Source organism: Polypterus senegalus, chromosome 7, assembly GCF_016835505.1.
Source record: "Polypterus senegalus isolate Bchr_013 chromosome 7, ASM1683550v1, whole genome shotgun sequence".
NCBI lineage: Eukaryota > Metazoa > Chordata > Cladistia > Polypteriformes > Polypteridae > Polypterus > Polypterus senegalus.
In genome coordinates, this window is record NC_053160.1 from 69,976,629 (window position 1) to 70,001,136 (window position 24,508).

General features: G+C 36.1%; 1 protein-coding gene across 6 annotated transcripts in view; it reads left to right on the forward strand.

The window, feature by feature from the left end:
• LOC120532647 (aminopeptidase O (putative)) overlaps positions 1-24,508 on the forward strand; it is a 233,214-nt gene that overhangs the window by 192,212 nt on the left and 16,494 nt on the right. For 4 of the 6 annotated variants that reach the window (XR_005634332.1, XM_039758846.1, XM_039758845.1 and 1 more), the window contains exons 14-15: positions 5,130-5,246; positions 19,736-19,822. Coding sequence is in view for 4 of the 6 variants with exons in the window: in XM_039758846.1 (XP_039614780.1) it covers positions 5,130-5,246; positions 19,736-19,822 (204 nt within the window). In the remaining 2 variants the exon portion in view is untranslated. The remainder of the gene's footprint in view (positions 1-5,129; positions 5,247-19,735; positions 19,823-24,508) is intronic. The other 2 variants (XR_005634333.1, XM_039758848.1) reach the window with 1 other exon arrangement.

A 24,508-nucleotide genomic window follows, 5' to 3' on the forward strand; every position in this document is an offset into this window, starting at 1 on the left:
TCAGTCATTTTTGGTAGAGTTTACTCATTGTCTCTCTCTATCTGCATGGGTTTTCTCCATGGTACTCTGATTTGTATATGCACAGGTTTTCATTTTGGTACCTTGGTTTGTACCTGCATGGGCTTTCTCCATGGTACTCTCGTTTCCTTCCACTTCCTTAATACATGAGCCAGTTTGGTAAGAGCTTGTTGGATGTGTGTGTAAGGTCCTAGCACTTGCTTGTAGGGGTATAGTTCTTGCCTAGGCTCAAACTCCACGTGACCCTGTAATGAAAAATGTTTAACTGTTCCTCAAGCAATGCATTGTCATTTTTTGCTTTGCTTCATCCCCCACCATAGCCTATATGGGAGGGAGGGGGCAAAAGCTTTAAATTTATCAAAAATTTTGATCTTTGGTTTTTGACAGATCTCAAAATTTTAGGGTCCCCTGATACCGAAAACATAGATATCTTGATGATAGCTGTGTGTCTGTGTGTCATTTCTTGAGGATGGTTTAAAGCTAAAATGGCTGGACAGAAAAATACCAAATTCGAAACTTAAGCCCGTTATGAGATGACAATGTCCTGATTAGTTTTTGAGCCAAAACCTGCAAGAGAAAGAGGCACTCTAGAGGAACCCTCAAATATCAAAATTCTGAAATTAATTATGAATTTTTCTCTTCAGTTGCTATCATAATGACATCTTATATGATCAGAAAGATCAGCCTCAGAGCGGTATATAATTACTGAAATGTTAGAGAATAGTTTGGGTAATTTGGTTCCTTGGGTGCAAAGCCTACTGAAGCTCATGTTTGTATGATTTCCCTTTGAAGTCCCATTAAAGTTGTATTTTATATTAAGACAGAATGTTATCATGCGGCCCTGACATTCAATTAAATTCACTTTATTTCTGTATAGTGCTCATCAATGACTATAGGCTCAGAGTGCAGGTAAATTGCAAATTACATTCGATTAGACGTTTCCCGTTAGAGCTTAATTAGACTTCAACTGACAGTAACAGAAAAGAAATTGAATTATTTATGGTCTGCTTTGTGTAGCACCTGGCTCCTGAAAAATCAAGATAAACATTGTGGAAAAAGAGTTGTGACAGGTGCACTTCACCCCTTTCTCCAGGTCACCTTAGGAACCAGTTACAAATGATGCTGGTTCAAAGTATAAAACACTTAGACAAAAGAAAGCCTAATACGAAGATTAAAAGGCACAGTCAAGCTAAGCTCTTATGTTTCCTCATTTAGATTCAATGGCTTCTGGATCTGTTTGTGTAAATGGGAATAGCTGGTCTCAGTTTTGGTGATCTTTATTCTCTTTCGTTCTTCTTACTCTGCCATTTATGCTGCTGTTTCTAACAGATAATGGTCATCTGTACACTGTCATAGATCACCTCTAGTGTGAGGGAATGTCCCAAAGATTTTGTCTATCTGACATGGCCAATGTTTACAAGTAATCTTGTAGTCTGCTTAAACACCTGAGACCTTTCAGCATTGAAAGAGCCAGGTGGTTAAAACCCCTGCTTTTTGTGTCCCATCACATTTGTTTTAGAAACGTCTTTTCCATGGCCACAGAAGCACACTGAAAAATAATCGGCCCCTAAACCCACCTTCTCTTTCATACCCAGGACTAGGACAATTCTTTCTTTTTATTGCTGGGCTAGAAGCATGTGTCCTCATTTGCCCGGCTCATCTCACTGCCTGATTATCAATGGTTTCTGAATGAAACAGGGAGGATGGAGCAGCCCAGGTCAGTCTTCGGCTTTGGGGCGTTGAGACATCCCCCGGAACTCCAGTGTCATTAACAGTACAGGTCCTCGCTTGACAGTAACTGTTGATAGCCTTTAAGATTTGCACTTCAAGCATAACTGAACATGCCTCAGCTATGCTTGTCAAGAATATTAAGAATAATGCTAAATGATAGTGGCTTTTTTGTTCTACATTTAAAATTGCAGAGTAACAAATCATTTCGAACATTTTTATTATAGGGCAGCAGACAAACGTCTGTTTTTTACGATTACACAATTCATTGTTGCAGTATTTATACCAGCTTTTAAAAATGGACCGTTTTGTTGTGCTTTCACGTTGATCATCCTCCAGTTCAGCTGAGGTCTAATCCTGTCCTCATGGAATTGCATGTCACCTGCTGTTCCTTGCAAACAAATACACAGTTAGATCTGATTAACGAAATTTCTTGCTTAGTTAACCACCAATTTATTTCAGGCTATTCTTAATAGTTAACTGTTTAATTTACAAAAAGAGTTCTTAAATTAACATATTTTAAACACAAACTGTATATTTTAATAGCTTCCAATTTTATTAATTTTCCATTTGTGTTTTAATTTTCATAGTGAGTACTAAAATAAAGTTTGCAAAAAATCATCAACTTATTAAAGCAAACTCAACAGTAAAGTGGTGGGTATCCACAGAAATAAGAATGGTAGATATAGGCAGAAGAACTAAGGTGTACATCATGTTGGAAAAGAATCGAAAGGCAGTTTTGTAAGAACATTAGGCATATTAAAAGTAATAATCATTGCTGAAACATCAATGTCAACTTTGAAGTTCCACAAAAATCAAATGGGTCTTCAGTTTGAATGTGTAAAATGAAGTAGATGGAAGGCCACAAACAAGTTAACAGAGCTTTTGTCGGAGTGGGACTTTGAGGTACAGAATCTGAAATGGTAGAGCTCCAGCTTTTAAGGATCTCAGTAACAGAACAAAGTGATGCAGAGTGTGTAGCATTTACAAGGTTGACGGGAAGTCTGTCTTTTGACTCTGCACTGTATGTCCACCTTATTACGTGCAATAATAAAACTAATATCTGAGAAGAAAACATCACCGAAAAAGCAGTGCAATAAATCTGTAAAGAAATGATCTGGAATAATCTTGTAGATATGAAGATACTTGCAGAGCAGTGAGTAGATTTAAAAGTATATTTCATGTAGTGTGGGATAATCCTTGTGGATCACCTCAGTGGAACTGTTATAATAATAACCCTTTTTTGCTCTTTTGTTTATTGATATTAGTATCTAAATAAACTCCCTCCTGGGATGTTCTTTTATTCAAGGAACCTTTTTCTCTCATCAAAATTTTGTTTCAATGTATTGTTCATATTTTTGTTTTGAACCATTTTTAATGTTATGTTGTCTTCTTCAGAGTTATGATTCTGTGTCCCCATTGTTTATGACGCCATCACAGTTGCTGGGTGCCAGGTTATTTAATTTGCAATCCCTGGCCAGTCCATGATGGGTTCAAATATTCGCTCTTTGTATGCTTCCATATCTGATTTGCAGATAAACCCAATCCTTTCATGCATTTTTGTTTTTTCAAAAAAACAAAAACGTTTTTGACATTCCCAGTATCTTGTTTTCTAAACTTTTTGACTTTGATTTTTGCCTCACGTCTCAGCTTTGGTTGCCTGTGCCTACGGTCTCTTGGATCTTGAAGTTTTGCTACATTTTGATGACATCTTACCTTCTGATTAGTCACTTGGACTTTTCACTGAACTCAAGGGAGATTTGTGTGGTCTAGAACGGTGCCTGTGCAATTCCAACTGCAGAAAGCTTGGTTTGCTTTACCAGTCAAAACTAGTTGTCAGATATTGCATTGAGCTCTCTAAGTAAAGACCTGAGCGACTCTTTCTGCTCCCATTGCTTTATGTAACCAAATGGAGTTGTGGCTTCCAAAAATCAGCGACTTTCACTCTTCAAGGAAATGTATCATTTTTATTTCCCATGGATATTTGTATGTGAAGCCTTTGGGGATTTTATAGTTCAGTTAGCCTAAAGGTCACCATCAGACGTTCTAGCACTTTGAACAGTTAGGTTTCTCCTACGCAGTACAATAGAAGGGGTAAATCTTGACAGCCTGCATTGGGCTGACCTGCTGGTTCAAATATCTGTGATGTAGCCTTCAAAGTAGGGATTAAAGAAGAGTGTAGATGGAGACATGGAAAATGACTATGTGGGAGATACGGACAAACTTTAATTCAGGTGAGGCACCACCAAGAGCAAGCCAGAATATGATTATTTACTGTAGTTCTGGAATCTTAAGAAGCCATTATAGTTAATTATGAATGCCATAAGGTGAAGCTAATTTCAGGTGTTTTTTTTAATTTAATATTGTTTCAATATATACCTGTATAGTTTGTTATAAAAATACTTTGTAGCATGTGGCCATTACAATATAAAGTAATATAATACATATGCTTTGAAAATAAAACTATTTTGTTATGAAATCTCAAGTATTTACCCTTAGATTTATGCATTAACCACTTGCATTTACAAATAAAGTAAATGTCTAAAACTAGTTTTCATTTCTCATTCAAATGAATTTAGTTTTATGCAATTGCAGATGAATTAACCCTTTAAATAATAAAAGGGCACCTCTTTGGCACAGTAGATAATGCTGCTGTCTCATGGAACCAAGGAATTTGGTGGGTAAACTCTGCATTCCCTCCCTGTGTCTGTGTGGGTTTCCATCTGCCTACTCGGGTTCTCACTCACATCCCCAAAGATACGCGTTGGATTAATAAGCAATTTGCAATGGGCTCAGTGTGAGTGCAACTGTGTGTATTACAATGGCAGTTCATGGTTCTGTCCAGGATTGATTCCTGCCTTGCACCCAGGTTAGACTATGAACTCCCACAACCACCAGTTGAATTAAGATTGTTTGAAGGAATTATGTTATTTCAATAATAACTTGTTGATTGCTGTCACTGGATAGCTGCAGTCTTAAAAAGTTAATTTTATTTTTCTAGCAGATATTTAAATAGATGTATATGGTTAAATAGAAAGGTTATAATATTCAAAAATGGCTGTCTTTTTGTGTTTAACAGTAACTACCGCCTTTCAGCAGTTCAGACAGTAAATGCTGATAAAGCTGTTTTTTTTTTTTGCTTACTCTGAAGATTTTGTTGTTTAATTTCAAATGCACATTGTAAAAAGCCTAATAATGAAAGCCTCTTAAGAATCCGAGTTCCAGTCAAGTCATTTAATTGCCATTATAAAAGCATGGAAGACTTCTCATCCTCAGTTTTCTACATTGTAATTGCATATGTCAAACTAAATGTAATATCTTAATGGAATTTAATTACTCCTGAGACTCACCCCAGCATTTATGTGGTTGTTTTGTCCATTCAGCTCCTACCAGACCAGTTGGTCTTGCTTCTGGAGTTCCTGTTGGAGGAGGAGGTTCTTAGTGTTAGCACACTGCAGATGTTACAGAAGATTTACAGTATCCAGGAGCAGGATGCAGAGGTAAAAAAGCTCACTAACTGTGGCCTGACCTGTGCTCACAAGCCAGACAGCTCTGTATGTTTCTTTGTATTGTTTGCTTCTATTTACATTGCATTGGCACAGGAGTAAGACAAGAGCAATTAACATTTATCTATTAAACAAAAGCTGCTTAGAAATGATAAATTAATATTTTACACACAGCCTTAAACAAAACTATTTAACATGGTCAGCTTCATAGGCAACTGTAGTATTACTACACAATTAATTATTCAAAAAAGCCTTCATCCTTTGCCACTTGCTGATTCAGAGTAAGCCGATGTTGCATTACACGACTTCTAGTCATGGGGTATGTCGACTATAGTTGCTGATCTTGTCACCAGACCATGCCAGTTTAAATGACAGAACATCTCTGGGCATGTCACATTTATCGATAGAGTGTTGACCTTCTAGTGCAGGTGTGCAGGCCCCGTTTTTGTGTCAACCTATCAATAAAGTGCTGCTTGAAGTAGCCAGCACTGTACAGATGGTTAAAAGGTGCGGAGAGTTCAACCATAGTCTTGTTTTTCTTTTTCAAATCTTTCGTGGAACATAAAACAAGAGACATCATACAGACATAAAAATATTAGAAATTTAACAAACGAGAGGAGATCATAAAGTCCATTAATTAAGATGTTTGTTTAGCTAATATCTTCTCTTTGTGAAGTCCAAATCATCTATGTTCCTTATTCCTCGTTGCTGCACTATATGAACTGAACTTCTGGATGAGCATTCATTGGTTGTCAGCTCTCACGCACACAAACTCTTCAACTAAAGATAAAATCAAACCTGACCATAGTCTACTCTGATTGAATAGAGAAATGAATACTTCTGGTAAGATAATAAACCATATCACAAATGATGTATCATGTTAAGTTGGTTCTATAAACACGACTGTGACTTTTCTTTTCCTCCAGTCAATTGCAGAGTCCCCAGGTCTCAATCCAAAAGGATGCCTTTGGGGTGGAATAGGAAGTTCACAGTATGAATGTGTGAGTGAATTAAGGCTGTTCAAGATGGGGCCCTAGCCAGTATTAGGTACAGTAGGTGCACCTAATAACACAAACCTTACTGTGTTACAAAATACCATACTTATGCTTTAAAGAAAATTCAAATTAAACAACATACAATAAATGCAACACACAAACAATATAAAAGCTTCAAATTCCTTTTTCCCCACCTCTTGGCAGTCTTCTAAACATTTCTGTCTTTGAATCTTCATTATTTTTAAAATGATGTCAGATGTATACTAGGATCTCAATAATATTTAGGCATTCTTTATGAGGCTTGCATATGACAAGGAAACATCGCTCCATATATAGTGTTGTACACGATCATTTATCTTTTGTGAGAACCTTGCTGTGCTACCTCAGTAATCTAAATGCCATTAGTCCAGCACAAACAGACGTTATTACCAGACACAGCATGGTCTCTGCTTCCGTTCCCTATATGATAAATATATTCCTTAATGCCAATTAGACCAATATGAAACAAGAATTTATAAGCAGACAAATGCCAGCTTGGGCCAAACAGGTGCCTTGTATTTATACGCATAGAAAAAGAAATGCAAATCTTAAATTAAAATTTAAAAGTTATTCAGTTTTCTTCTTTCTCGTCTTGTAACTGGGTGGCACATTTGTTAGGGATACTCTCTCATACGTCCAGCATCTTAGTTTCAAATCCCTTACCTAGTACCGTGTAAGGAGTTTCTCTAGGTATTCTGGTTTTCTAAAATATCCTAAAGACTTCTAGGTTTAGGTTAACTGGCAATTCTAAATCAGGACTGTATTAATGACTTTAGGGGTGTATGCATTCCCTTTTACAACCTGCAGTGATTTAAGATTATTTTAAAATGATTATTTGTTTTATATTTCACATCTGCTTGGTTGCTTCCCAAATGATGTCATGTGAATTTTGCTTGTAAAGAATTTCGCCCTTCTAAAGCATTCGCTCAGCTATGATTTGTGTTTGGCTTCATTATGAAAGTTTACAGTATATGATCAGCTGACTGTCAGTTATCTGTAGGTTTTGATTTTTGGTTTGTGATTTTAGGCTTTGTTGCCTGGAAATTTAAGACCAACCATAGGCTTATTTCTTTTAGGGAGACATTGTTGCTCATAGTGCCTGTCCAGTGTTGTTTTCTGTTTTAGTCTTTCCCTCACAGTCCTCTGTTAGAGTAAATATTTTTTGAAAAATGAATGATTTATAATCATTTGAATTCAATTCATCCATGTAGCCATTTTTACTGTTCTTAAAAAGTATATCTAATCTAATTTAATGTAATGTAATCTAATCTAAAATGCCAGCTACAGTGCAAGTAAGCCTAAATTGTATGTGACAGCTGTATCAAGTCAAAATGGTGTGCACTTCAGAATATAACAGATTACTCTTCCCTCCTTTTCTCTTTGTTCATGACATGTACAATAATGGCCATCTAATGAAATTCAGTATCATCACAGTAGTTGGCTTGGGCAGCTGTTTTTCCTAGGTTTGGCTTTTTTAAAGGACTTTAGGTTCCCAAAGGTTTATTTGGACTAATATTTTGTTGTGATTTCAGGCCTGTGAAACTAAAAAAAAGGCTTTAATATCTAAAATTCTGCCTAGAACACAAAATAGGACAGGATCAAAACCTCAAAAAGTAAACTTGTGGCCTACATCCTCAAACTGGCCTAGGCTCAAAAAGGAAGGGTGAACCATAAAACCTCTAGCCCAACAAAAGATTCAAAAAGGCAAAAAAAAAAATCTATAGCAGACCAATGTCTTGTACATTATGGTTCTGAATTTGTGCATTTCCTAATTAAATTTTAATGGCATTATTCAAATTAAAAAAGTTCCTTTAAAACACTTAACAATTATTCAGTAGCAACGTGAAGTGGACTTGGCAGCAAGTGAAAGTTATATACAAAATCATACTTCATATTTATTAGAATAGACTGTATATTTATAATCAAACACATACTGCACATTTAGCAACCAAAAAGAAAGTTGTAGATGCTTCTACTGATGAGGAAGGCAGCTTTGAATGTTGCTCCTGCTAACAAGTTTTCCCTCATCAGAATGGCTGATTGCATAATATGACTGACCATCCATGGCAACATCATTTACAAGGACTTACCTGTGCATTGATGCTGTGGGATGGTTTGTAATTTTCATAGTCAGCCTCTAATGAGCTTGGCAGTGCCATTATTCGTTAATGGGTGTTTCTGATGTTTGGGAAACCTAAAGAACATTATGATAGATACAATTTTTTGCATACGTTCACTTACCAAAATAAAAAAGTCTTCTTGATTGAGTGATGGCCAGAAAGCTGCTTTAGCTCAAGGGATACTCTATGAACCTCCTGACACACAGATGCATGTCTAAGAGGAACACTGTACAGAAATACGCCAGATCCAAAGAAAAGAAAACCAATGCAAATTGTGCAGTGGTCAGGAATTTGCTGTGGTGATTTGACTATGCAGTGTATGGCTTCAACTAATAGCATATAAAGTTGTTTTTCAAATTGATAGCCATCAGTTATCAGAAAATGAAAAGGGGACGGCACTGTCCTTTGACAATTTTTTTATGAACAATCTAAGTAGCCTCATTCATCAAGCTTTCAAGGAATGGGCACACCATGGATGATCCTATAGTGCTGTTGAATGCAAGCTGACTTTTATGCACTGAATGTAATGGAAGACAACTGTATGTAAATTATCGGTACGAATGCCAGACCATACTTGGCAGTTTTTATAAGGTGTCTTTCTGTTTTACTGGCAGATCCTCAACTGCAAAACATTTTAAATTTTTAATGTCTCAGTAGTGATTAAGGAACATAATGGACTCTTAAAAGAATAATAAATAAATGATTTAGATGTGCAATTGAATCTATTTAATATGTTACTCTTTATTTTTATCTATCCATCCATCCATTATCCATTATTTATCTATTATAAAAAGAAATCCTGTCCTGGAAGCAAAAGCAAGGCTAGGCTACGATATGTGATCTTCTCTCGGAAGACATGTAAAAGACCCGTGAGACGAAAGAGACTTGCCAGGTGCATCTCACGGGAACATAGAACGAGATTCCTGCAAGAAATGTCCTACTTACAAGCAATATCAACATAAAAAACAAAGCAGTAGTGTAAAGGCAGCCACGCAGCACACACAGTTCCAGGGCTCTCAGTGCAATAAAGTGTATAAGGTCTATACGGTAGAAATGAAATGAATAGGGTAGAAATGAAACGTCGACAACTAAACGAAGAAGAAAGAAAATGCAGAGAAATGAAACCCAAAAGCGGTGCAGAGAAAAAAATGCTAAAAAGAAAAACAATCTAGGTGCAAATTTAGAAAATAAGGAAAGTGATAATCAGTCCGGAACAAGTGGAATTGAAAAAAATGCACGTACAATCGAGCTCAGAATTAAAAGATTAGAACTTTATAAAGAAGTTCAAAAACGTTGGCGTGATACACAGGCATAGCAGGTTGGAAATTATGAAAGCAGTGTAATTCGAAAGGCTAAAAAAAAAAGGTTGGCGCGAAACAAATGAAGATAAAGTTAAGAAATATGAAAGGAGAAAAATTAGAAAGTATCAAAAAAAAAGAAAGTAAAGATCGCAGTAGCGTAAACAAACAGAGATTAGTACTCGAAAAAAGGGAAAATAAACAACAAGGACCAGATGTCATTGAAAAAAAAACAGGACAAAGTGAGGTCAGAAATAAAAAACAAAGAGTACAAAAAAAGCATAACTGTATATGTATATGTATATATATATATATATATATATGTATATGTATATATATATATGTATATGTATATATATATATATGTATATATATATATGTATATATATATATGTATATATATATATATATGTATATGTATGTATATATATATATATATATATATATATACACACAGTATATATGTGTATGTAAATGTCCAAAGGCTGTCTTTGTAATCATTATTTTTGCTGGTTCTTTAAAAGCTCTACATAGTACACAAGCATGCACCTCAATAAAGGGGCACACAATAGTTACCACCTAAAAAGTCTTGAAGTGTGTAATTTTTTGTTCTTCACATTATTCTGAATGTCTCTGTGCTACTTCGTGTCAGAGGTTTACTATAATTAATGATTTTAACTGTATGGAGCATACCTTTATAACCTGTTTTATAATCTTTTTCTTTTGCCTCTGGTTGACAAAAATGAACAATGGGGATGAATGGAGCAATAATTTAAATGTGATATATTATTAATTCTTATTGTTTTCAATGGACTGTATAGTTTTTAATGCTTTACCATCTTGTAGCAAACAAATCAGAAGCTGGCGGCACTGTGGTAATGCTACTGCTTTGCAGTAAGGGTGCCAGGGTTCGGGTCCTGAGTCCTCTTTGCATAAGTTTGTATGGCACTCTGGCATCTTCTACTGTTTAAAGACATGCAACTCAGGTGAATTGGTAACATTAAATTGTTCTTGCTGTGTAGACGTATGTGTGTTGTGATTGCCCTGGGATGGACTGGCGTCCTGTCCAGGGTTTTTTCCTGCCTTGTGCCCTATGCTAGCTGGAATAGGCTCCAGTTCCCACCCCAATGGTGACCCTGATTCGGATTAAGCGGGTTGGAAAAAGTTATAACATGACAGATCAGATACATTTAATGTAATTAAGAATGCAGCAACATCAGATATGTAAAAAATCTGGCCATTGACAAAAAAGAAAGTTAATGACGAATTACATAATTTAAATGTCATATACTGTTAATTGTTGGTATATTCAATGAATAATTTAGCTTGTAATGTTTTACCATTTTGTGACAAAGAAATAAGATTAATTTTAATGAAAATGCCGCAACATTAGGCACACACACAAAAAAAATCTTCCAAATGTTTGTTTCTCATCAAACAGAAGTTCCTTGAACTGTTAATCCACAACACTACACTTAGCTTCATCTTACAGAGCAGGCTACGAGATAACGCTTAGTTAACTGAAATAACCTCAGCTCATCAAATTAAGTTAGCCTCACTTGCTAAGCATGCTTCATGGAAAACTCCTCAGGAACGGAACCCTGGGTGCACCACAACATACTCAACTGGATCTGACATGAATATTGACATAAAATGTTCTCAAATGCAGGGACCCACTGGTCTCCTTTTTACCCTAATTCTTACACAAAACAAATCAAGAATAAAAAAAGAAAACCTGAAGAGTTTTTAACAATATTTTTGGACAAAATGGAAGCAAAAGGTGAGAACCTCTCACAATTCATTCCTGGGTTTTAACCTTAAGTAGATTTACATTTTCATTCAATGTTGATAAAAGCATCAATAAAAAATGTTAGTTCCATCTTGAAAATAAAAGACCAGGGTTGTTGAATTGTTGCTATTTCATGCTGTTTTGGTTTTTGTTCCATTTATGTTAGTATTTATTTTGATTTTTAATTTGTGCACACAATCAGACTCGAATCCAGTCTCCGTGAGCTGTGGAGAAGCACAGTACCCACAGTAGTCCATGTGTCTGTAAAAGGAACATAAAAAAAGAAATATATAGTGTTAAGAAGGGTTTTAAAAGGTCAAGTTGCTTTTGGTTAGTATTGATGGGAAACAAAATGTTTGGAGTTTAGGAGGAAAATATAAATGAATGCATTTAGTGTAGGTGGAAGAGGAAATAGAACACACGCATTTAGCTATCGTTTGAGGGAAAGAAAATATTTTGTGTTTAGGAGGAAAGTAAATGGAGAAAATATGCAAATATGCAACATTTAAAAATTAAAAACATTTGGTTTTATGAGGAACAAATCTTATATTTCTGGAAATGTAAAATTTAAAAGTCTTTGGAAAAATTATTTAATTGAAATCGATTTAAGCACACCGCAGGTCCGTAGGTGTAAGAGGCCAAAATAATTAAAAAGTCTTTACTGTCAAAAAGAGTAAAAACAAGAAACTTTAGTGCTGACTGAAAGGGTTTTAAAAGAAAACACAGTCAGAGGGAAAAAAGTACTGTAGCCTTAGGTTAAAAAAAGAAAAATTAAGAAACCATGAGAGATACCGAGCATTTAATGAATGGTGAAGTACAGAAATGGTAGCCTGTGACTGGCTGTGACACATACCTGCAATTGTGTGTTTACACTGAAGGGAAATAAACATATGGAAAATCACTATTTTGTAGGAAAAAAGAAAAGATCCCAAAGTAAAAAAGGTGAAACTAGGATAACAGAATCCAAGTATTCAGTCCTTAAGAAAACTACTTGAGAGAACAGCGCGATGGGCTCTGGGAAACTTGTCAAGCAACCCGTGTCAGGCACAAATAAAATTTCACATTTCCCCAAAAATAAATATTTTTCTAGAAATTGCAATGAGTATATCAAAGAAAAAATGGTGACAAGTAAGTTTGAGCGTGCTGTAAACATCTTAACAATCAGATAAATTATTTCTGAAATCTCCCCCTGCCCTTAACACAGAAATGCCAGTATGTAGTGCCACAAGCACATAAGAAGTACATGTGGGCTTCAGTTCTACCACCCAGCATTCCCGTTAGCCATATTAACACCAAACCAGAACATTAGACAGCGAGAGTTGTTGCACCTATAGATTTTTCCAGTTGTTTAGTCCTTGTTACAGTGTTGATTTGTGTTTCTACACTCAAGTGAGTTTTTGTTTTTTAATTAAAGAATGTTTTATATTGTATGTCTACTTCGCTCAGATCTAAACCAATTCTAATAGATGGATTAATGGATGTGAACTTCAGTCACTCTCTATACCATCATGACGGCCAACTGGCCTTTCTCTGTCTTAATTTACAATATTAAAAGCCTTAAGAACTGGACTGAAGCAACCACAGCCTTTATTAATACCTGCTTGTGCATTTGTTTGCTTGTTTATTTATATATGCGTATATTCCATGTAATTTGTGTGCTGTTACGCTTTCTGTCTTGCAGCATTGTGAACTTATCAACTGGAATATGCAAGAATAAAAAATTAAAGAGATTCATAAGAGATTTGATAAACAAGAGGAAACCATTCAGTCCATCAGGCTCATTTGTTAAGCTAATCGATATACTGTCCCAGTATCTCATCCAGATAATTCTTAAAGCTTGTCAAGGATTTTACTTCAATTCGATGGATAGGTAAATGCATAAATAATCATGCAACAACACACAGGCATAATCTGTTTTCCCCTCTAAGGTCTGCCAGGTGGTATAGCAACTCTAAAATGGAAATCTTTATACTTTAAAACAGTTTGCATCCACAAAGCAGAAAATATCATGAATAGCTTAAACCATCCTGATTAAACCATTCCTGCCAATGTATAACTTTTCAATGTTATGATTTTTGCGCATGGTATATTGTTATTAAAACAGTACTTAGGGGGCTTTGCCCCCTGCTCGCTTCACTCACCAACCCCGCCAAGGCCTGCACTATGCACCATCCACTTCACGTCTCTATCACTTGCATATGTGGATTTCACTTCACTGGGAAGAAACACTACTTTTCCCTGATGGCAACACGAATTAGATGATCTACAAGTCACCTACTTTAAGTTTAAATCCAAAAAAAACACTCAATCTCTTCTCGCTGTTCCGTTATTTCACCGAGTAATAGTTTCCATTTGTTTGCGCTAATGCAATCTTTACTCTCATTTTTTTGAAACTTTCGAATTTTAGTACGTTCATTATCTCTAACCTGCTCTGCATGTGTATCGCACCAACGTTTTTGAGCCTCTTTCCGCTGGTCTATTTTGTCATCTACTCTTTGTCTTTTACTTCCGGCCCCGGGCATGGTTAAATCACTTGGCACAAAGTCTTGCGGGATGTGAAAGTATTTCTCTGAAAAAGTCACATCTCATCCAAGGATTTTTTTATTATAATAGACAAATATGGTGCTAAACTGAACTGTATATTGTAGACTTCCACTATTACTTCTCCTTTATACTAAACTATAAAGCTGAACCTTTCTTCAAAGTTTTATAGCAATACTGAGTTTGCTTTGCAAATCTTGTGTGATTGCACTTGCAGTGTACATTTTCTCAGGTATTTGTCTTTACACCTTCTAGTGTCTGCCACTATTGCTTTTTTGGGTTATGGCTGTTTATAGTTCAGTTGGCTTAAACTATGGTAATGGGGGCAGCATGGTGGTGCAATGATAGCACTGCTGCCTTGCATTATGGAGACCAGATTTTGTGTTCCTGGTCCTCCCTTCATGGAGTTTTCATGTTCTTCCCTTGTCTGCGTGGGTTTTCTCCTGGTGCTCCAGTTTCCTTCCAGTCCAAAAACATTCAAGTTAGGTGGATTGGTGAAGCTAAATTGGCCCTTGTGTGTGGTTGGTGTGTGTGTGTGTGTGTTTGGACACTCCTGTGATGGACTGGCACTCTGCCCAGGATTTGTTCCTGCTTTGCACCATATACCAGCTGGAATTGGCTGGAGCACACCCCCGTGACCCTGTTCAGGATTAAGCAGGTTAAAATGAATAACTGACTGTATGGTAGTGTTTAAAAATGCAATCATAATGTTTGAAGGACTACATCTGAGGTAGTGTCAGAACTGTCATTCGATAATAAAAGTATTATTTCAGTAAGCCTGCCAATAAAAAAAACAGATCTGAAGCAAAAGTTGAACATTCAATAGATTTTAACAACATTAAAAAGCCAATTCATGCTGACTGGGGCGCCCACCATAAGCACCCTTTCACACTGTATTTTATTTTAAGATATTGTAAATTTATGAAATACTCCCAATGTTTTAATGTTCCTTAACTTAAGGCATTTCTGTTTAATTAATAGGAATTTTCAGGTTCCTCTCAGCAGAACAGCTTTCCATGTGGCCCTAGCAAACATCACACAAAGTCATCGCAGCTTCCGGCAGATGTGACCAAGACAAATGCCTTGTGTGTTTGCAAAAGTATTTAAATTCTTTAAGCCAGCTAAATGGCTATTCTTTATCGTTTTATTTATTCTTTAGGTGATATGAAACAGTGTGATTTGATGGTTGCTGTACTTCAGGGTTTGAACAAAAGCCTTGAATGCTTCCAGGGACTGCTGTCTTACATGCTTTTTTGTTTGGACAATAACCTGAGAAAAAAATACTGAAAGGTTTGACAAAAGATAGAACTTCCTACCAAGGATTAATTATGCCCCTATAAATAAAATGTTCCGTTTACATGTATGTGCAAAGCAGAGACAGTCACAAATGCCTTTCTCTTTTCTCCAGCATAGCCACTCAGATCTTATTTTTTTGTTGTTTTAATAGACAATGGGCAGTACCATGAGAAATAAGGGCTTCTCACAGATAGCAGGGAAGAAGCAGCCCTGGAAATGCAGATAAGAGAAACATTAAAGCCCCCTTATTATTAAACCTGAGCAAACAAGGAAAAATGATTTCTGCTCAAATAGGCAGTTGGGTGTTGAGGTATCGGATGATACCATTACAGAGCAGCTTATAGCATTTCAGTAGTGATTTTGTAGTTCAGAATTTAAAGTAGAATATTTTAAAACCATTCATTTGCTGAGAGATTATTACAAAGCTTGATGGAGCACGTACATATATATGTTACATTTCAAGGTCTTTTTAAGTGTTTATCAAAACATGTTGGCTAGTATGTTAGTCGTATAATGTACAAATGAATTTATTTATGCAGCTCCATTTTGGTTTATTAAAACAAATTATTAAAATGTGTGGTTACCTGTAGCACTTACTATATGCAGTAAATTAAAAATAGTGAGGTTCAGTATTCCTCTTAAATATACAAATACTACAAATATACACTGGGTTTAAAGCAGGACAAAGAGGTCAGCGACAACTGGTGTTATCGTAATTGGTTGAGGCTTTGGTCACCAAAGTAGTTTTTAAAGTAACAGCCAACATGCTTACATCAACGGGGCACTTTTGTACAGATTCAGAATAACACAATGTGTCCTGTATATGGTCTTTATCATTAATCATTACAGACTGATTTTTGTATATGCTGTGCACTTTTTAACCAGAATCAGACTCTGCTTGCATATGAGATATGGCAGGTTTTATGTACAGCTGCCACAGTAAATGAGTGTCCTCCATTAGGAAAAAGTATGAAACTCGCAGGTCTGCTCTTTCCGGTAAAGTATAATTTACTGACTATAGTTTAATGTAAATGAACTTGCTGTCTCTGAGAAAAAAAATAATTTACGTAGAGCCTGTGCTGAATATGTGTTATAAAATATACTGCATGGATAAACATTGAACTCTTTATATTAAAAGATTTCAAAAGCATGTCAATATCTTTTGTTATATGTATTTTGTTCGGGTCTACTTAATGTTTTACAAGTTCATTTATCAACACTAATCAAACTACAATTAATTGAGCTAAAATTATAAATACTCGCCCTGTATTCAATTTAAACTTATGAAACGCCATTTCAAATTATATTTATCACTTTATAGAGACCCTCTGCACACATTTACTGATGGAAGAGAAAACAAAATCTTTTCAAACAGCGGCTTTTCTGTTGAGATAGACGAGTGGTAGGCAGACGAAAAGGCGCTAAATGAACGACTTCTTGACTTACCTAACTATGCGTACACCCAACCTAAAATGAGATAACACTGAAAGGGCAAGCAATTCATGAGGAGATGACAAAGGGTCACCGCAGTCTGCCATCTGTTTGTCCTCAAATTCAAGACACGGGCAAAAAAAAAAAGAAATCAGAAAAATAGGAACACTGGAGTGTAAAATGTTCAACGCAAATTAAGACAATAATACAAAAAACTGCAGAATAAACATTGGAAGACACAACAGATAAAAACATCCATCTTGCCATGGTCCCAGGCTGGCTTTTGTGGTGAAACTATCAGACATGGCAGTGCCTGCCACACCAAGCATCTGTACACCTTTGTGATATCATCGTTTTGCAGCCATCCTTGATTTCTGTGAACAATGAGCAATGATCAGCCAACTAAACAAAAATAGCAAGAAATAAATGGAAATAAATCACAAAACAAAAGCATGAAACACACTAATCTGGCTACAGAATCTGGCAATCAGTCGTGAAGCTGTGAAAAGGGCTGGGGTCCCAGATAGGGATTTTCTTGTGGTGTTTTATGTTGTAGCACAGACTAGCAAACTGTCAGTGATGACTGTTGTTACACAAACTGTGCAGAGAGTTGCTAGCATCCAGTCAGGGATGTTCTGTCAGTGGATCCACTGACCTTTTATGCTGGTGGGTTAAAGATGGGCTAGTGGGCAGAGTCCATCTTTGGTCATGGCTTCCTCTAGATCAGCAACATCCAGACTGTGGAGAGAACAGAAAAGTACTTTACATGTCTGGCATCCATTACTCCATTCTTCTGTGTCTCCTTTAATTTGGTCCCTATAAGCACAGCGGAAAGATCAAATGCTCAGCACAATAAGGAAATTAGGAGGAGTTGTTTTTATGATCTCCTGTATAGTCGTACAGTATGCAGCACTAAGTTTACGGTTGAGTTGTGCAAGTACCTGTGTCTTGGATATAAAAGTACCAAGATTAAGGGAGAAGTCAAAATGTGCAAGTTAGTTTAATAGAGTCATCTCGATTTGGTTTTGTAAGTTCTGCATATGAATTTTGAAGGATAATAAGAATTACAATATAATGTATAATTTTTCATTGATCAGTGAAATTAACACAACTGTAAAATTGATGTCTCTGGCTTTGAAATTCCTGGTCTTTAGAAATCACAGCAGAGTCATTGAAATGTCATGTAAATTTGAAACTTGTCTTCAGAGATCTCAAAATATGTTTGTTTATGTTTTAAGATAGCTGCAATAAATTTTGAGATTTCTTTAATATGTTACCGGCAGTGTATGAAAAGCAGGTATTGTACAGAATACATGACGTTTTTAGGAAAAACATGAAATGCCCGTGTTACTTATATACTTTCCCTAAGCATTGTATATAATCCCTAGACTTTATACAGAATGACTTGCCTATTTGCCTTTTGGCATTGCATAGATTGCCTAGGAAATGTTTGAAATTTTAATCGTTTCATACTTCGACGTCCCATTTTCAGCATTCTATAGATTTCCTAGGCATTCTATACAAAGCCCAATTTCTCACTTTGCCGGTAACAAATACATTTTAAAAATATCTCATATACACCCAACTGCATGTCCATTTAAAGGTATTTCAAAATATCTGGCCTTGCATGTATTTTAAAATATCCCAAAATAACTTCCTGTAAAATTGCCTATTCTTTCAGTGGGGCTTCCTGTCTGTTTTAAGATATCTTGAAATGCATATCTTAAATTGTATTCTAAACATCTGAAAATGATATTCAGATATCTAAAATAAGTTCATGTGTTTTTAAAGATAACTTAAAATGCACTTGAAATAAAATTGAAGATATCTTGAAATTCAGTCTTAGGTGTGTGAAATGGATCTGAGACACATTTTTGATATCATGAAATGTAATTGAGAAATCTAAAATGTATTTTAAGCATTTGAAGCATGAGTTAATATGAAGTTATCTGAAGTACACTTTAAAACATTTGTATTCCATTTTCAGATCTCTTAAAATAACAACCAGGCATATTATGATATCTCAAATGCATTTTTAAGATATCTCAAAATAGCATTCTTTTCACTCTGAGATATCTTAAATTAATTAAAGGATACCATAAAATAGATAGGAAGAGGCATTGAGAACATAAAGAATTTTATAAGAAGTCATTTTCAGGTTTTTTAAACTGCATTTTCCATATCTGAAACTATCTACAGATGTATTTTAAGATATTTCAAAATGCATTTGGGATATCTCAAAACATGCAGTATATTATTTCAAAACATCTTGAAATGCATTTGCAACCTGTGCTGGCTGGGATTGGCTCCAGCAGGCCCCGTGACCCTGTAGTTAGGATATAGCGGGTTGGATAATAGATGGATGGATATCTTAAAATGATTCTTTAAATCGATGTATTTGAAGATATGTGTAGCTCTGTTTGAGATTTCCTAAGTGTGTCTCCAGATATCTTAATATGCATTCTGAGGGATCTCTGAATTTGAATTGGACTTGCTAAAATTTGCAGAGCTCACCATATGGAACAAGATGCCGTTCTGTATCTTACGGTGTTTATCATTTAACAGAATCAAGTACTCTCAGTTTGTAGTTTCACACTGTGTGGTTCATATTTTGCAGATACTGTTGAAAACAAAAAAGTAAGTTTATATGGACATATTTCTGAAAAATAAAAATGAACATTCTGAGCCTCTCATTTATCTTTTATTATACTGTGAGATGTTTAATGTTGGGCAGCAAAGAATAAATCATTTTGTGGTTACTTGTGTATATTTATGTTCTTTGTATCTTCTTTCTAGCTTACAAAATGTCTTGTTGAAGAAATGTGAAGCGATTTATGCAGATCGTATCTTATTTGCAATTACAAATCACAAAATACATGCAAGCCACAAAGAAATAAACAAAGTAATTAAATTAATTGTTGTTGATGAAGTAAAATTATGATATCAAGTGATTGATCTTTATTTTACTTCCTAGGTGCGACATCGCTGGTGTGAGCTGGTCGTGAAGCACAAGTACACAAAAGCGTATAAAGATGTTGAACAATTTTTAACACAAGATCAGGTAGTCATTGACTTTATGTTATTACTGTACATTCATTATTTCATTTAATGACATGTTTGGGGAAAGTGAATTATTCCGGGTATCTGTCTGTCCTTATTATGGAGTGCTGCTTCTATTACCGGACAGCCATGGCCTGTTCTGCCAGTACTGGGTGCATTGTGGGAATACTGCAGAGCATAATCACACCCAGTCACACTCCCTTGTTACTAGCTCTACTAATATGTACTAACATGTGCTGTGTCAATGTGGCTGGAAATTGGGGCAGCCAGGAAAACCAGGCAAAAGATGTCAGAGCTAGGAATGAAGCCCATGGCCGAGAGCTGAGAGACAGAAGCCCTCAGCAATATGCCACCTTGTAGCCATGCTCTGTGTACTCGCCACAAAATTCTTGGTTTCATTAGTCCGTATCTTTTTTGCCATAAGCCAAGATTGTCCAATGGCAGACCTTCTATTGCCTGTCACAGAACAATTGGATGAAATAACGATCAGTGGGCTAATAGCCAACTAAACAGGCCTGACGTAAGCTGCTTTATATTCTGACCACACAGGTGTCCTGGATTTTCATGTTGCAAGCTCCTTTCTCCTCTGGGTGTTTCTCCCTTTCAATAATGCTTATCATGGTAGAGTTTCCTGCTATTAAACTTTCCAATGTCTTTATAATAATATTAGTTAAAGAACTTTAGTGCCTCCTTCCCTTTGCAGGCAATGACGTTTAAAACAGATTTAGAAATATCAGTATTGAATTCCTTTTAGATAGGTTCTTGTTTTACATTGATCAGCTTCTCTTCTTGAAGATTTGAAATGGATTGCATGGCTTATGAACGAGTTATTCAATTGTTTACTGCAGATAAGTCCATTATTCATGCACAGGAGGTAAGTCTGTAATGATTAGATAGCATCGTCATTGGAGAGTGTAGCACTTAGCAGACATTATTGTCAACTCTTGTGGGTAAAATCCTCTGGAATGCTCTGGAAAGTAATCCTTTTCTACTATAAATAAAAATGTCTCCTAGTTATTTTTAGTTGTGCTAATTTGGATCAAATATTCATGAAAGGTATGAAATATTTTATATGTTGTAGTTCTGTCACCTGGTCACTTATTTATGGCAAATGTGCAATATGTTTGCCGTTTCTCCCAGCATTTGGCTTGACTTAATCATTGCAAAGTTAATGTGCTGTCATTTTTCCTTTATGAACCAGACATTGTTCACAGTCCTACCTAACGATTACTTGCATGCAAGGAAGGAGTTAACCCACGGGGATGACAGAACGATGCCTCCATGTTTATAAATGCCAAAATCCATGCATGAAAGGCTTTTTCATATACAGTATAAAGAATGTCCTTGACAAAGCTAATAGCACAAGGGGGTGTTGTGAAAGCCGATCAGAAGACAAACAGATATTCATGGGTGGCCAGCTTAGTGAGAAGCTGGTGGGCATGTTGGCACTTTGGATGAATGTTCTAGTCCCGTTATTTTTTATGTATTTTTAAATAAGCAAGGATTTTTCATTCAATCAAGACTTCTTTTTCTCACAAGTATTCCTGCATTTCTTTTATTAGACAGGATGCTACTCGGTAATCACAACAGAAATGAGTTCCTTTGGCATTGCATTGCGAATAGCATTAAGGATGTGAGGAATTCGCCACTGAGTTTTTTTTTTTTTTTGCATTATGACTTTGTGGCCTGCATGTGTCTTTGCCAGCAAGGGAAAGCAAAGTGTACAGCAGCAGCACTCTGCTAAAATGGTGCATCACATTTATTGGGTTTTAAGTGAAATGTTTTAACCAAATTGTTAAGCTGACAGGATTGTGATTTCTTATTTTCATCCCACCAAAAAGACATATTTAACTGTTTAGAAAGTTCTTGCAGAGTAAACATTTTTACAAGTAATCTAGAACTTCCTTATATGGTGAAAAATAAGCTGTGTTAGCTATGAACAGAACTGAGCAATTCAAGCATTACTGTTATGCCAGATATTCTGTATCAAGATGAGCCTTTTACAGACCTGCATTCTTTTATACGATCATGTAGCAGTCTGTAGAGGAGATGATGTAAAAATGTCTCGGCTGTTTACAGTCTCTCGTATGTGCCTGTACAACACATAGACACTTGTAGTAGGGGGCCTGCAGTCTGATTGGGGGCCCCTTTGATTGAGTTGGTAACTCCTTCGATCAACTTAGTTGTGCCCAGCTGACAGTCTGCAGTACCTTATTATTGTAGGTGTGCTTCTTAACTATTTTTAGTTAAAACCAGCATCTGCACCCAGTAGTGTTTTCATCAACTCCTCTGCCATTTTTTCTGTTTTTCATTTAGGCTGTTGAATTGTTTTGTGGGCTTTATATCTCTATATGTGATTTATCTTAAACTGGCATTACTGCTTTAGTACTGACATTAATTACAAAAGTGCTTTGTGGCTGTTACAATTATAAAAGGTATATAAGATAAAGGCAGCACGCTGAACGTTAGAGAACATATTTAGGTCTTTAGTGTACAGTGGAACCTCGGTTTGTGAGCATAATTCATTCCGGAAACGTGCTTGCAATCCAAAGCACTCATAAATCAAAGTGAATTTTCCCATAAGAAATAATGGAAACTCAGATGATTCGTTCCACAACCCAAAACTATTCATATAAAAATGATTAATAAAAAATATAAAGTAAAAATACATAAAGCAAATTAACCTGCACTTTACCTTTGAAAAGAATCATGGCTGGTGTGAGTGAGTTTCTAAACTTTTGTGGGATTCCACCCAACGGGACGACACGTGGAAGAGCATCCCAAAGCAATCGCAGTCTCCCAGGGCTGTAGCAGTTCGCCATAAAAGCGAATCTGAAAAGATCGCGGACATGCTATAAGCGCCTGCCGTCGATAGGTGATACAAGGAACATTATAAACGCACAGGGCACAGTACTGCTTGGCCACGACACTGCCTAACTGCTGTGTCTGTGCATAGGAGAGTGGCAGATCCCGCTACAATAAATAACCTCACTGTTGCTGTTTCAACCTGAATAAAGCTGGTGGTGCAAGATGGGGACTCGCACGTCACAGCACACACACTAACACACACACAGTCACAATGTTGTAGTAAACAGTATAGGCTCGTACAGATGTTGACTATATGAGTGAGGCACGCCGACTCAGACGGAGAATAGGAGACAATTGCCCACAATCCCGCAGTGAAAGAGAGAGAGAGAAGAACCATCAGCTCAGTTGTGATTACATGACGCTCAGCAGACAAAGTGTATCCATACCACTCGTATTGCAAGACGTCACTCGTTTATCAAGTCAAAATTTATTAAAAATTTTAGCTCGTCTTGCAAAACACTCATAAACCAAGTTACTCGCAAACCGAGGTTCCACTGTATTCAGTTTATTGAAAATATCTATTATACATTTTTATCCAGCTCTGTTGAGAAATTCTACTTGCTGAAATAATCACATAAAGACCAAAAAATAAATAAAAACAAAAATAAATACTTGATTAGCTTAATCTCAACTGGAACTGGCAAGTATTTGAAAGCAGTTCCTAATGGATTCCATGGTAAGAATAACATGATTAAGATTCAGCTTAACAGACACGTATTACATACTAAGATAAATAAGAATTATTTATGATGTACATAAATAACAATACAATTTACAACATTAAAATATAATTATAAAGATAAACATTTACCCCAAATTGTAATGGTCCTAAAGATCCCATCGATCCACTTGTAGCACCTTTGCTGTGGACTGAGTGGCTGTTGGTGATGGCAGATGCTCTGCACCTCGGTGAGTACATGGATGTGGCGCTGGATGATTTACACTGGTGGGTCCACACGTGATTTCTTGAACTGGAGAAGAAGTTGGTGGATTGCCTGAAAAGGTGAGACTAACATGGAAAATGGAAGATTACTATGAGCTGAATACCAAAACCACTAGTGATGCCCATCCTATACCCCAGTGCATGCCATTTCCAAATGCATGGTAGGAGCATCTATCATATGAGCAATATGAAGCCCTAATTTGTTCAGTGGATGCTCTGGAGGTGGGGAATCTGTAACAAGTCTGCAGTTTTTTTTGTTTGTCTGTTTCTGTAACACTGACCTTCTGGTGAGGTGTTGCAGGTTAAGGAATCTGAAAGGTTCCAATGGAAATAGTCAAGAATATGAATGGTATGGAGCTCAGCTGGGAATCTCTCTTGTAAAATAAAGAATACAGTTAAAGAGTGCAGGGTAAGTTAAAGGAAGAAGGGTAAGAGACGTGTATCATAGCCTTGATGATCTTTTTGTTACCCAGGATATCCTGCTATAGCTGTGTTTATCCAAAATTACCAAAGTTCTGCAGCTTTTAGTTCACTTTGTAGGATTATTCAAGCAACAGTGTGGCACGTGTTCAAATAATTCCACAGACCAATTATGTTTGTTTTTAATTGTTTTAATAAAATTTCAAAGCAAAACAGTTCACAAAATATAAAGAAAAATTCTTGTTTAAGAAAAATTCTGTTTAAGGCTTATATGTCTTATTTCATTTGTCTATGTTTGGTCATACAGTTGCATTTGAGGCATGCTAAGTACGTTAAACATGTACGAACGATCAGAAAACTGTATGCCATCTCCTATTTGCCACATATCTAAATAGTCCATGCGAGCAGTAAGACTAACTGGTTTAAATAACACTCTGTTTAACAGATATAGCTAAG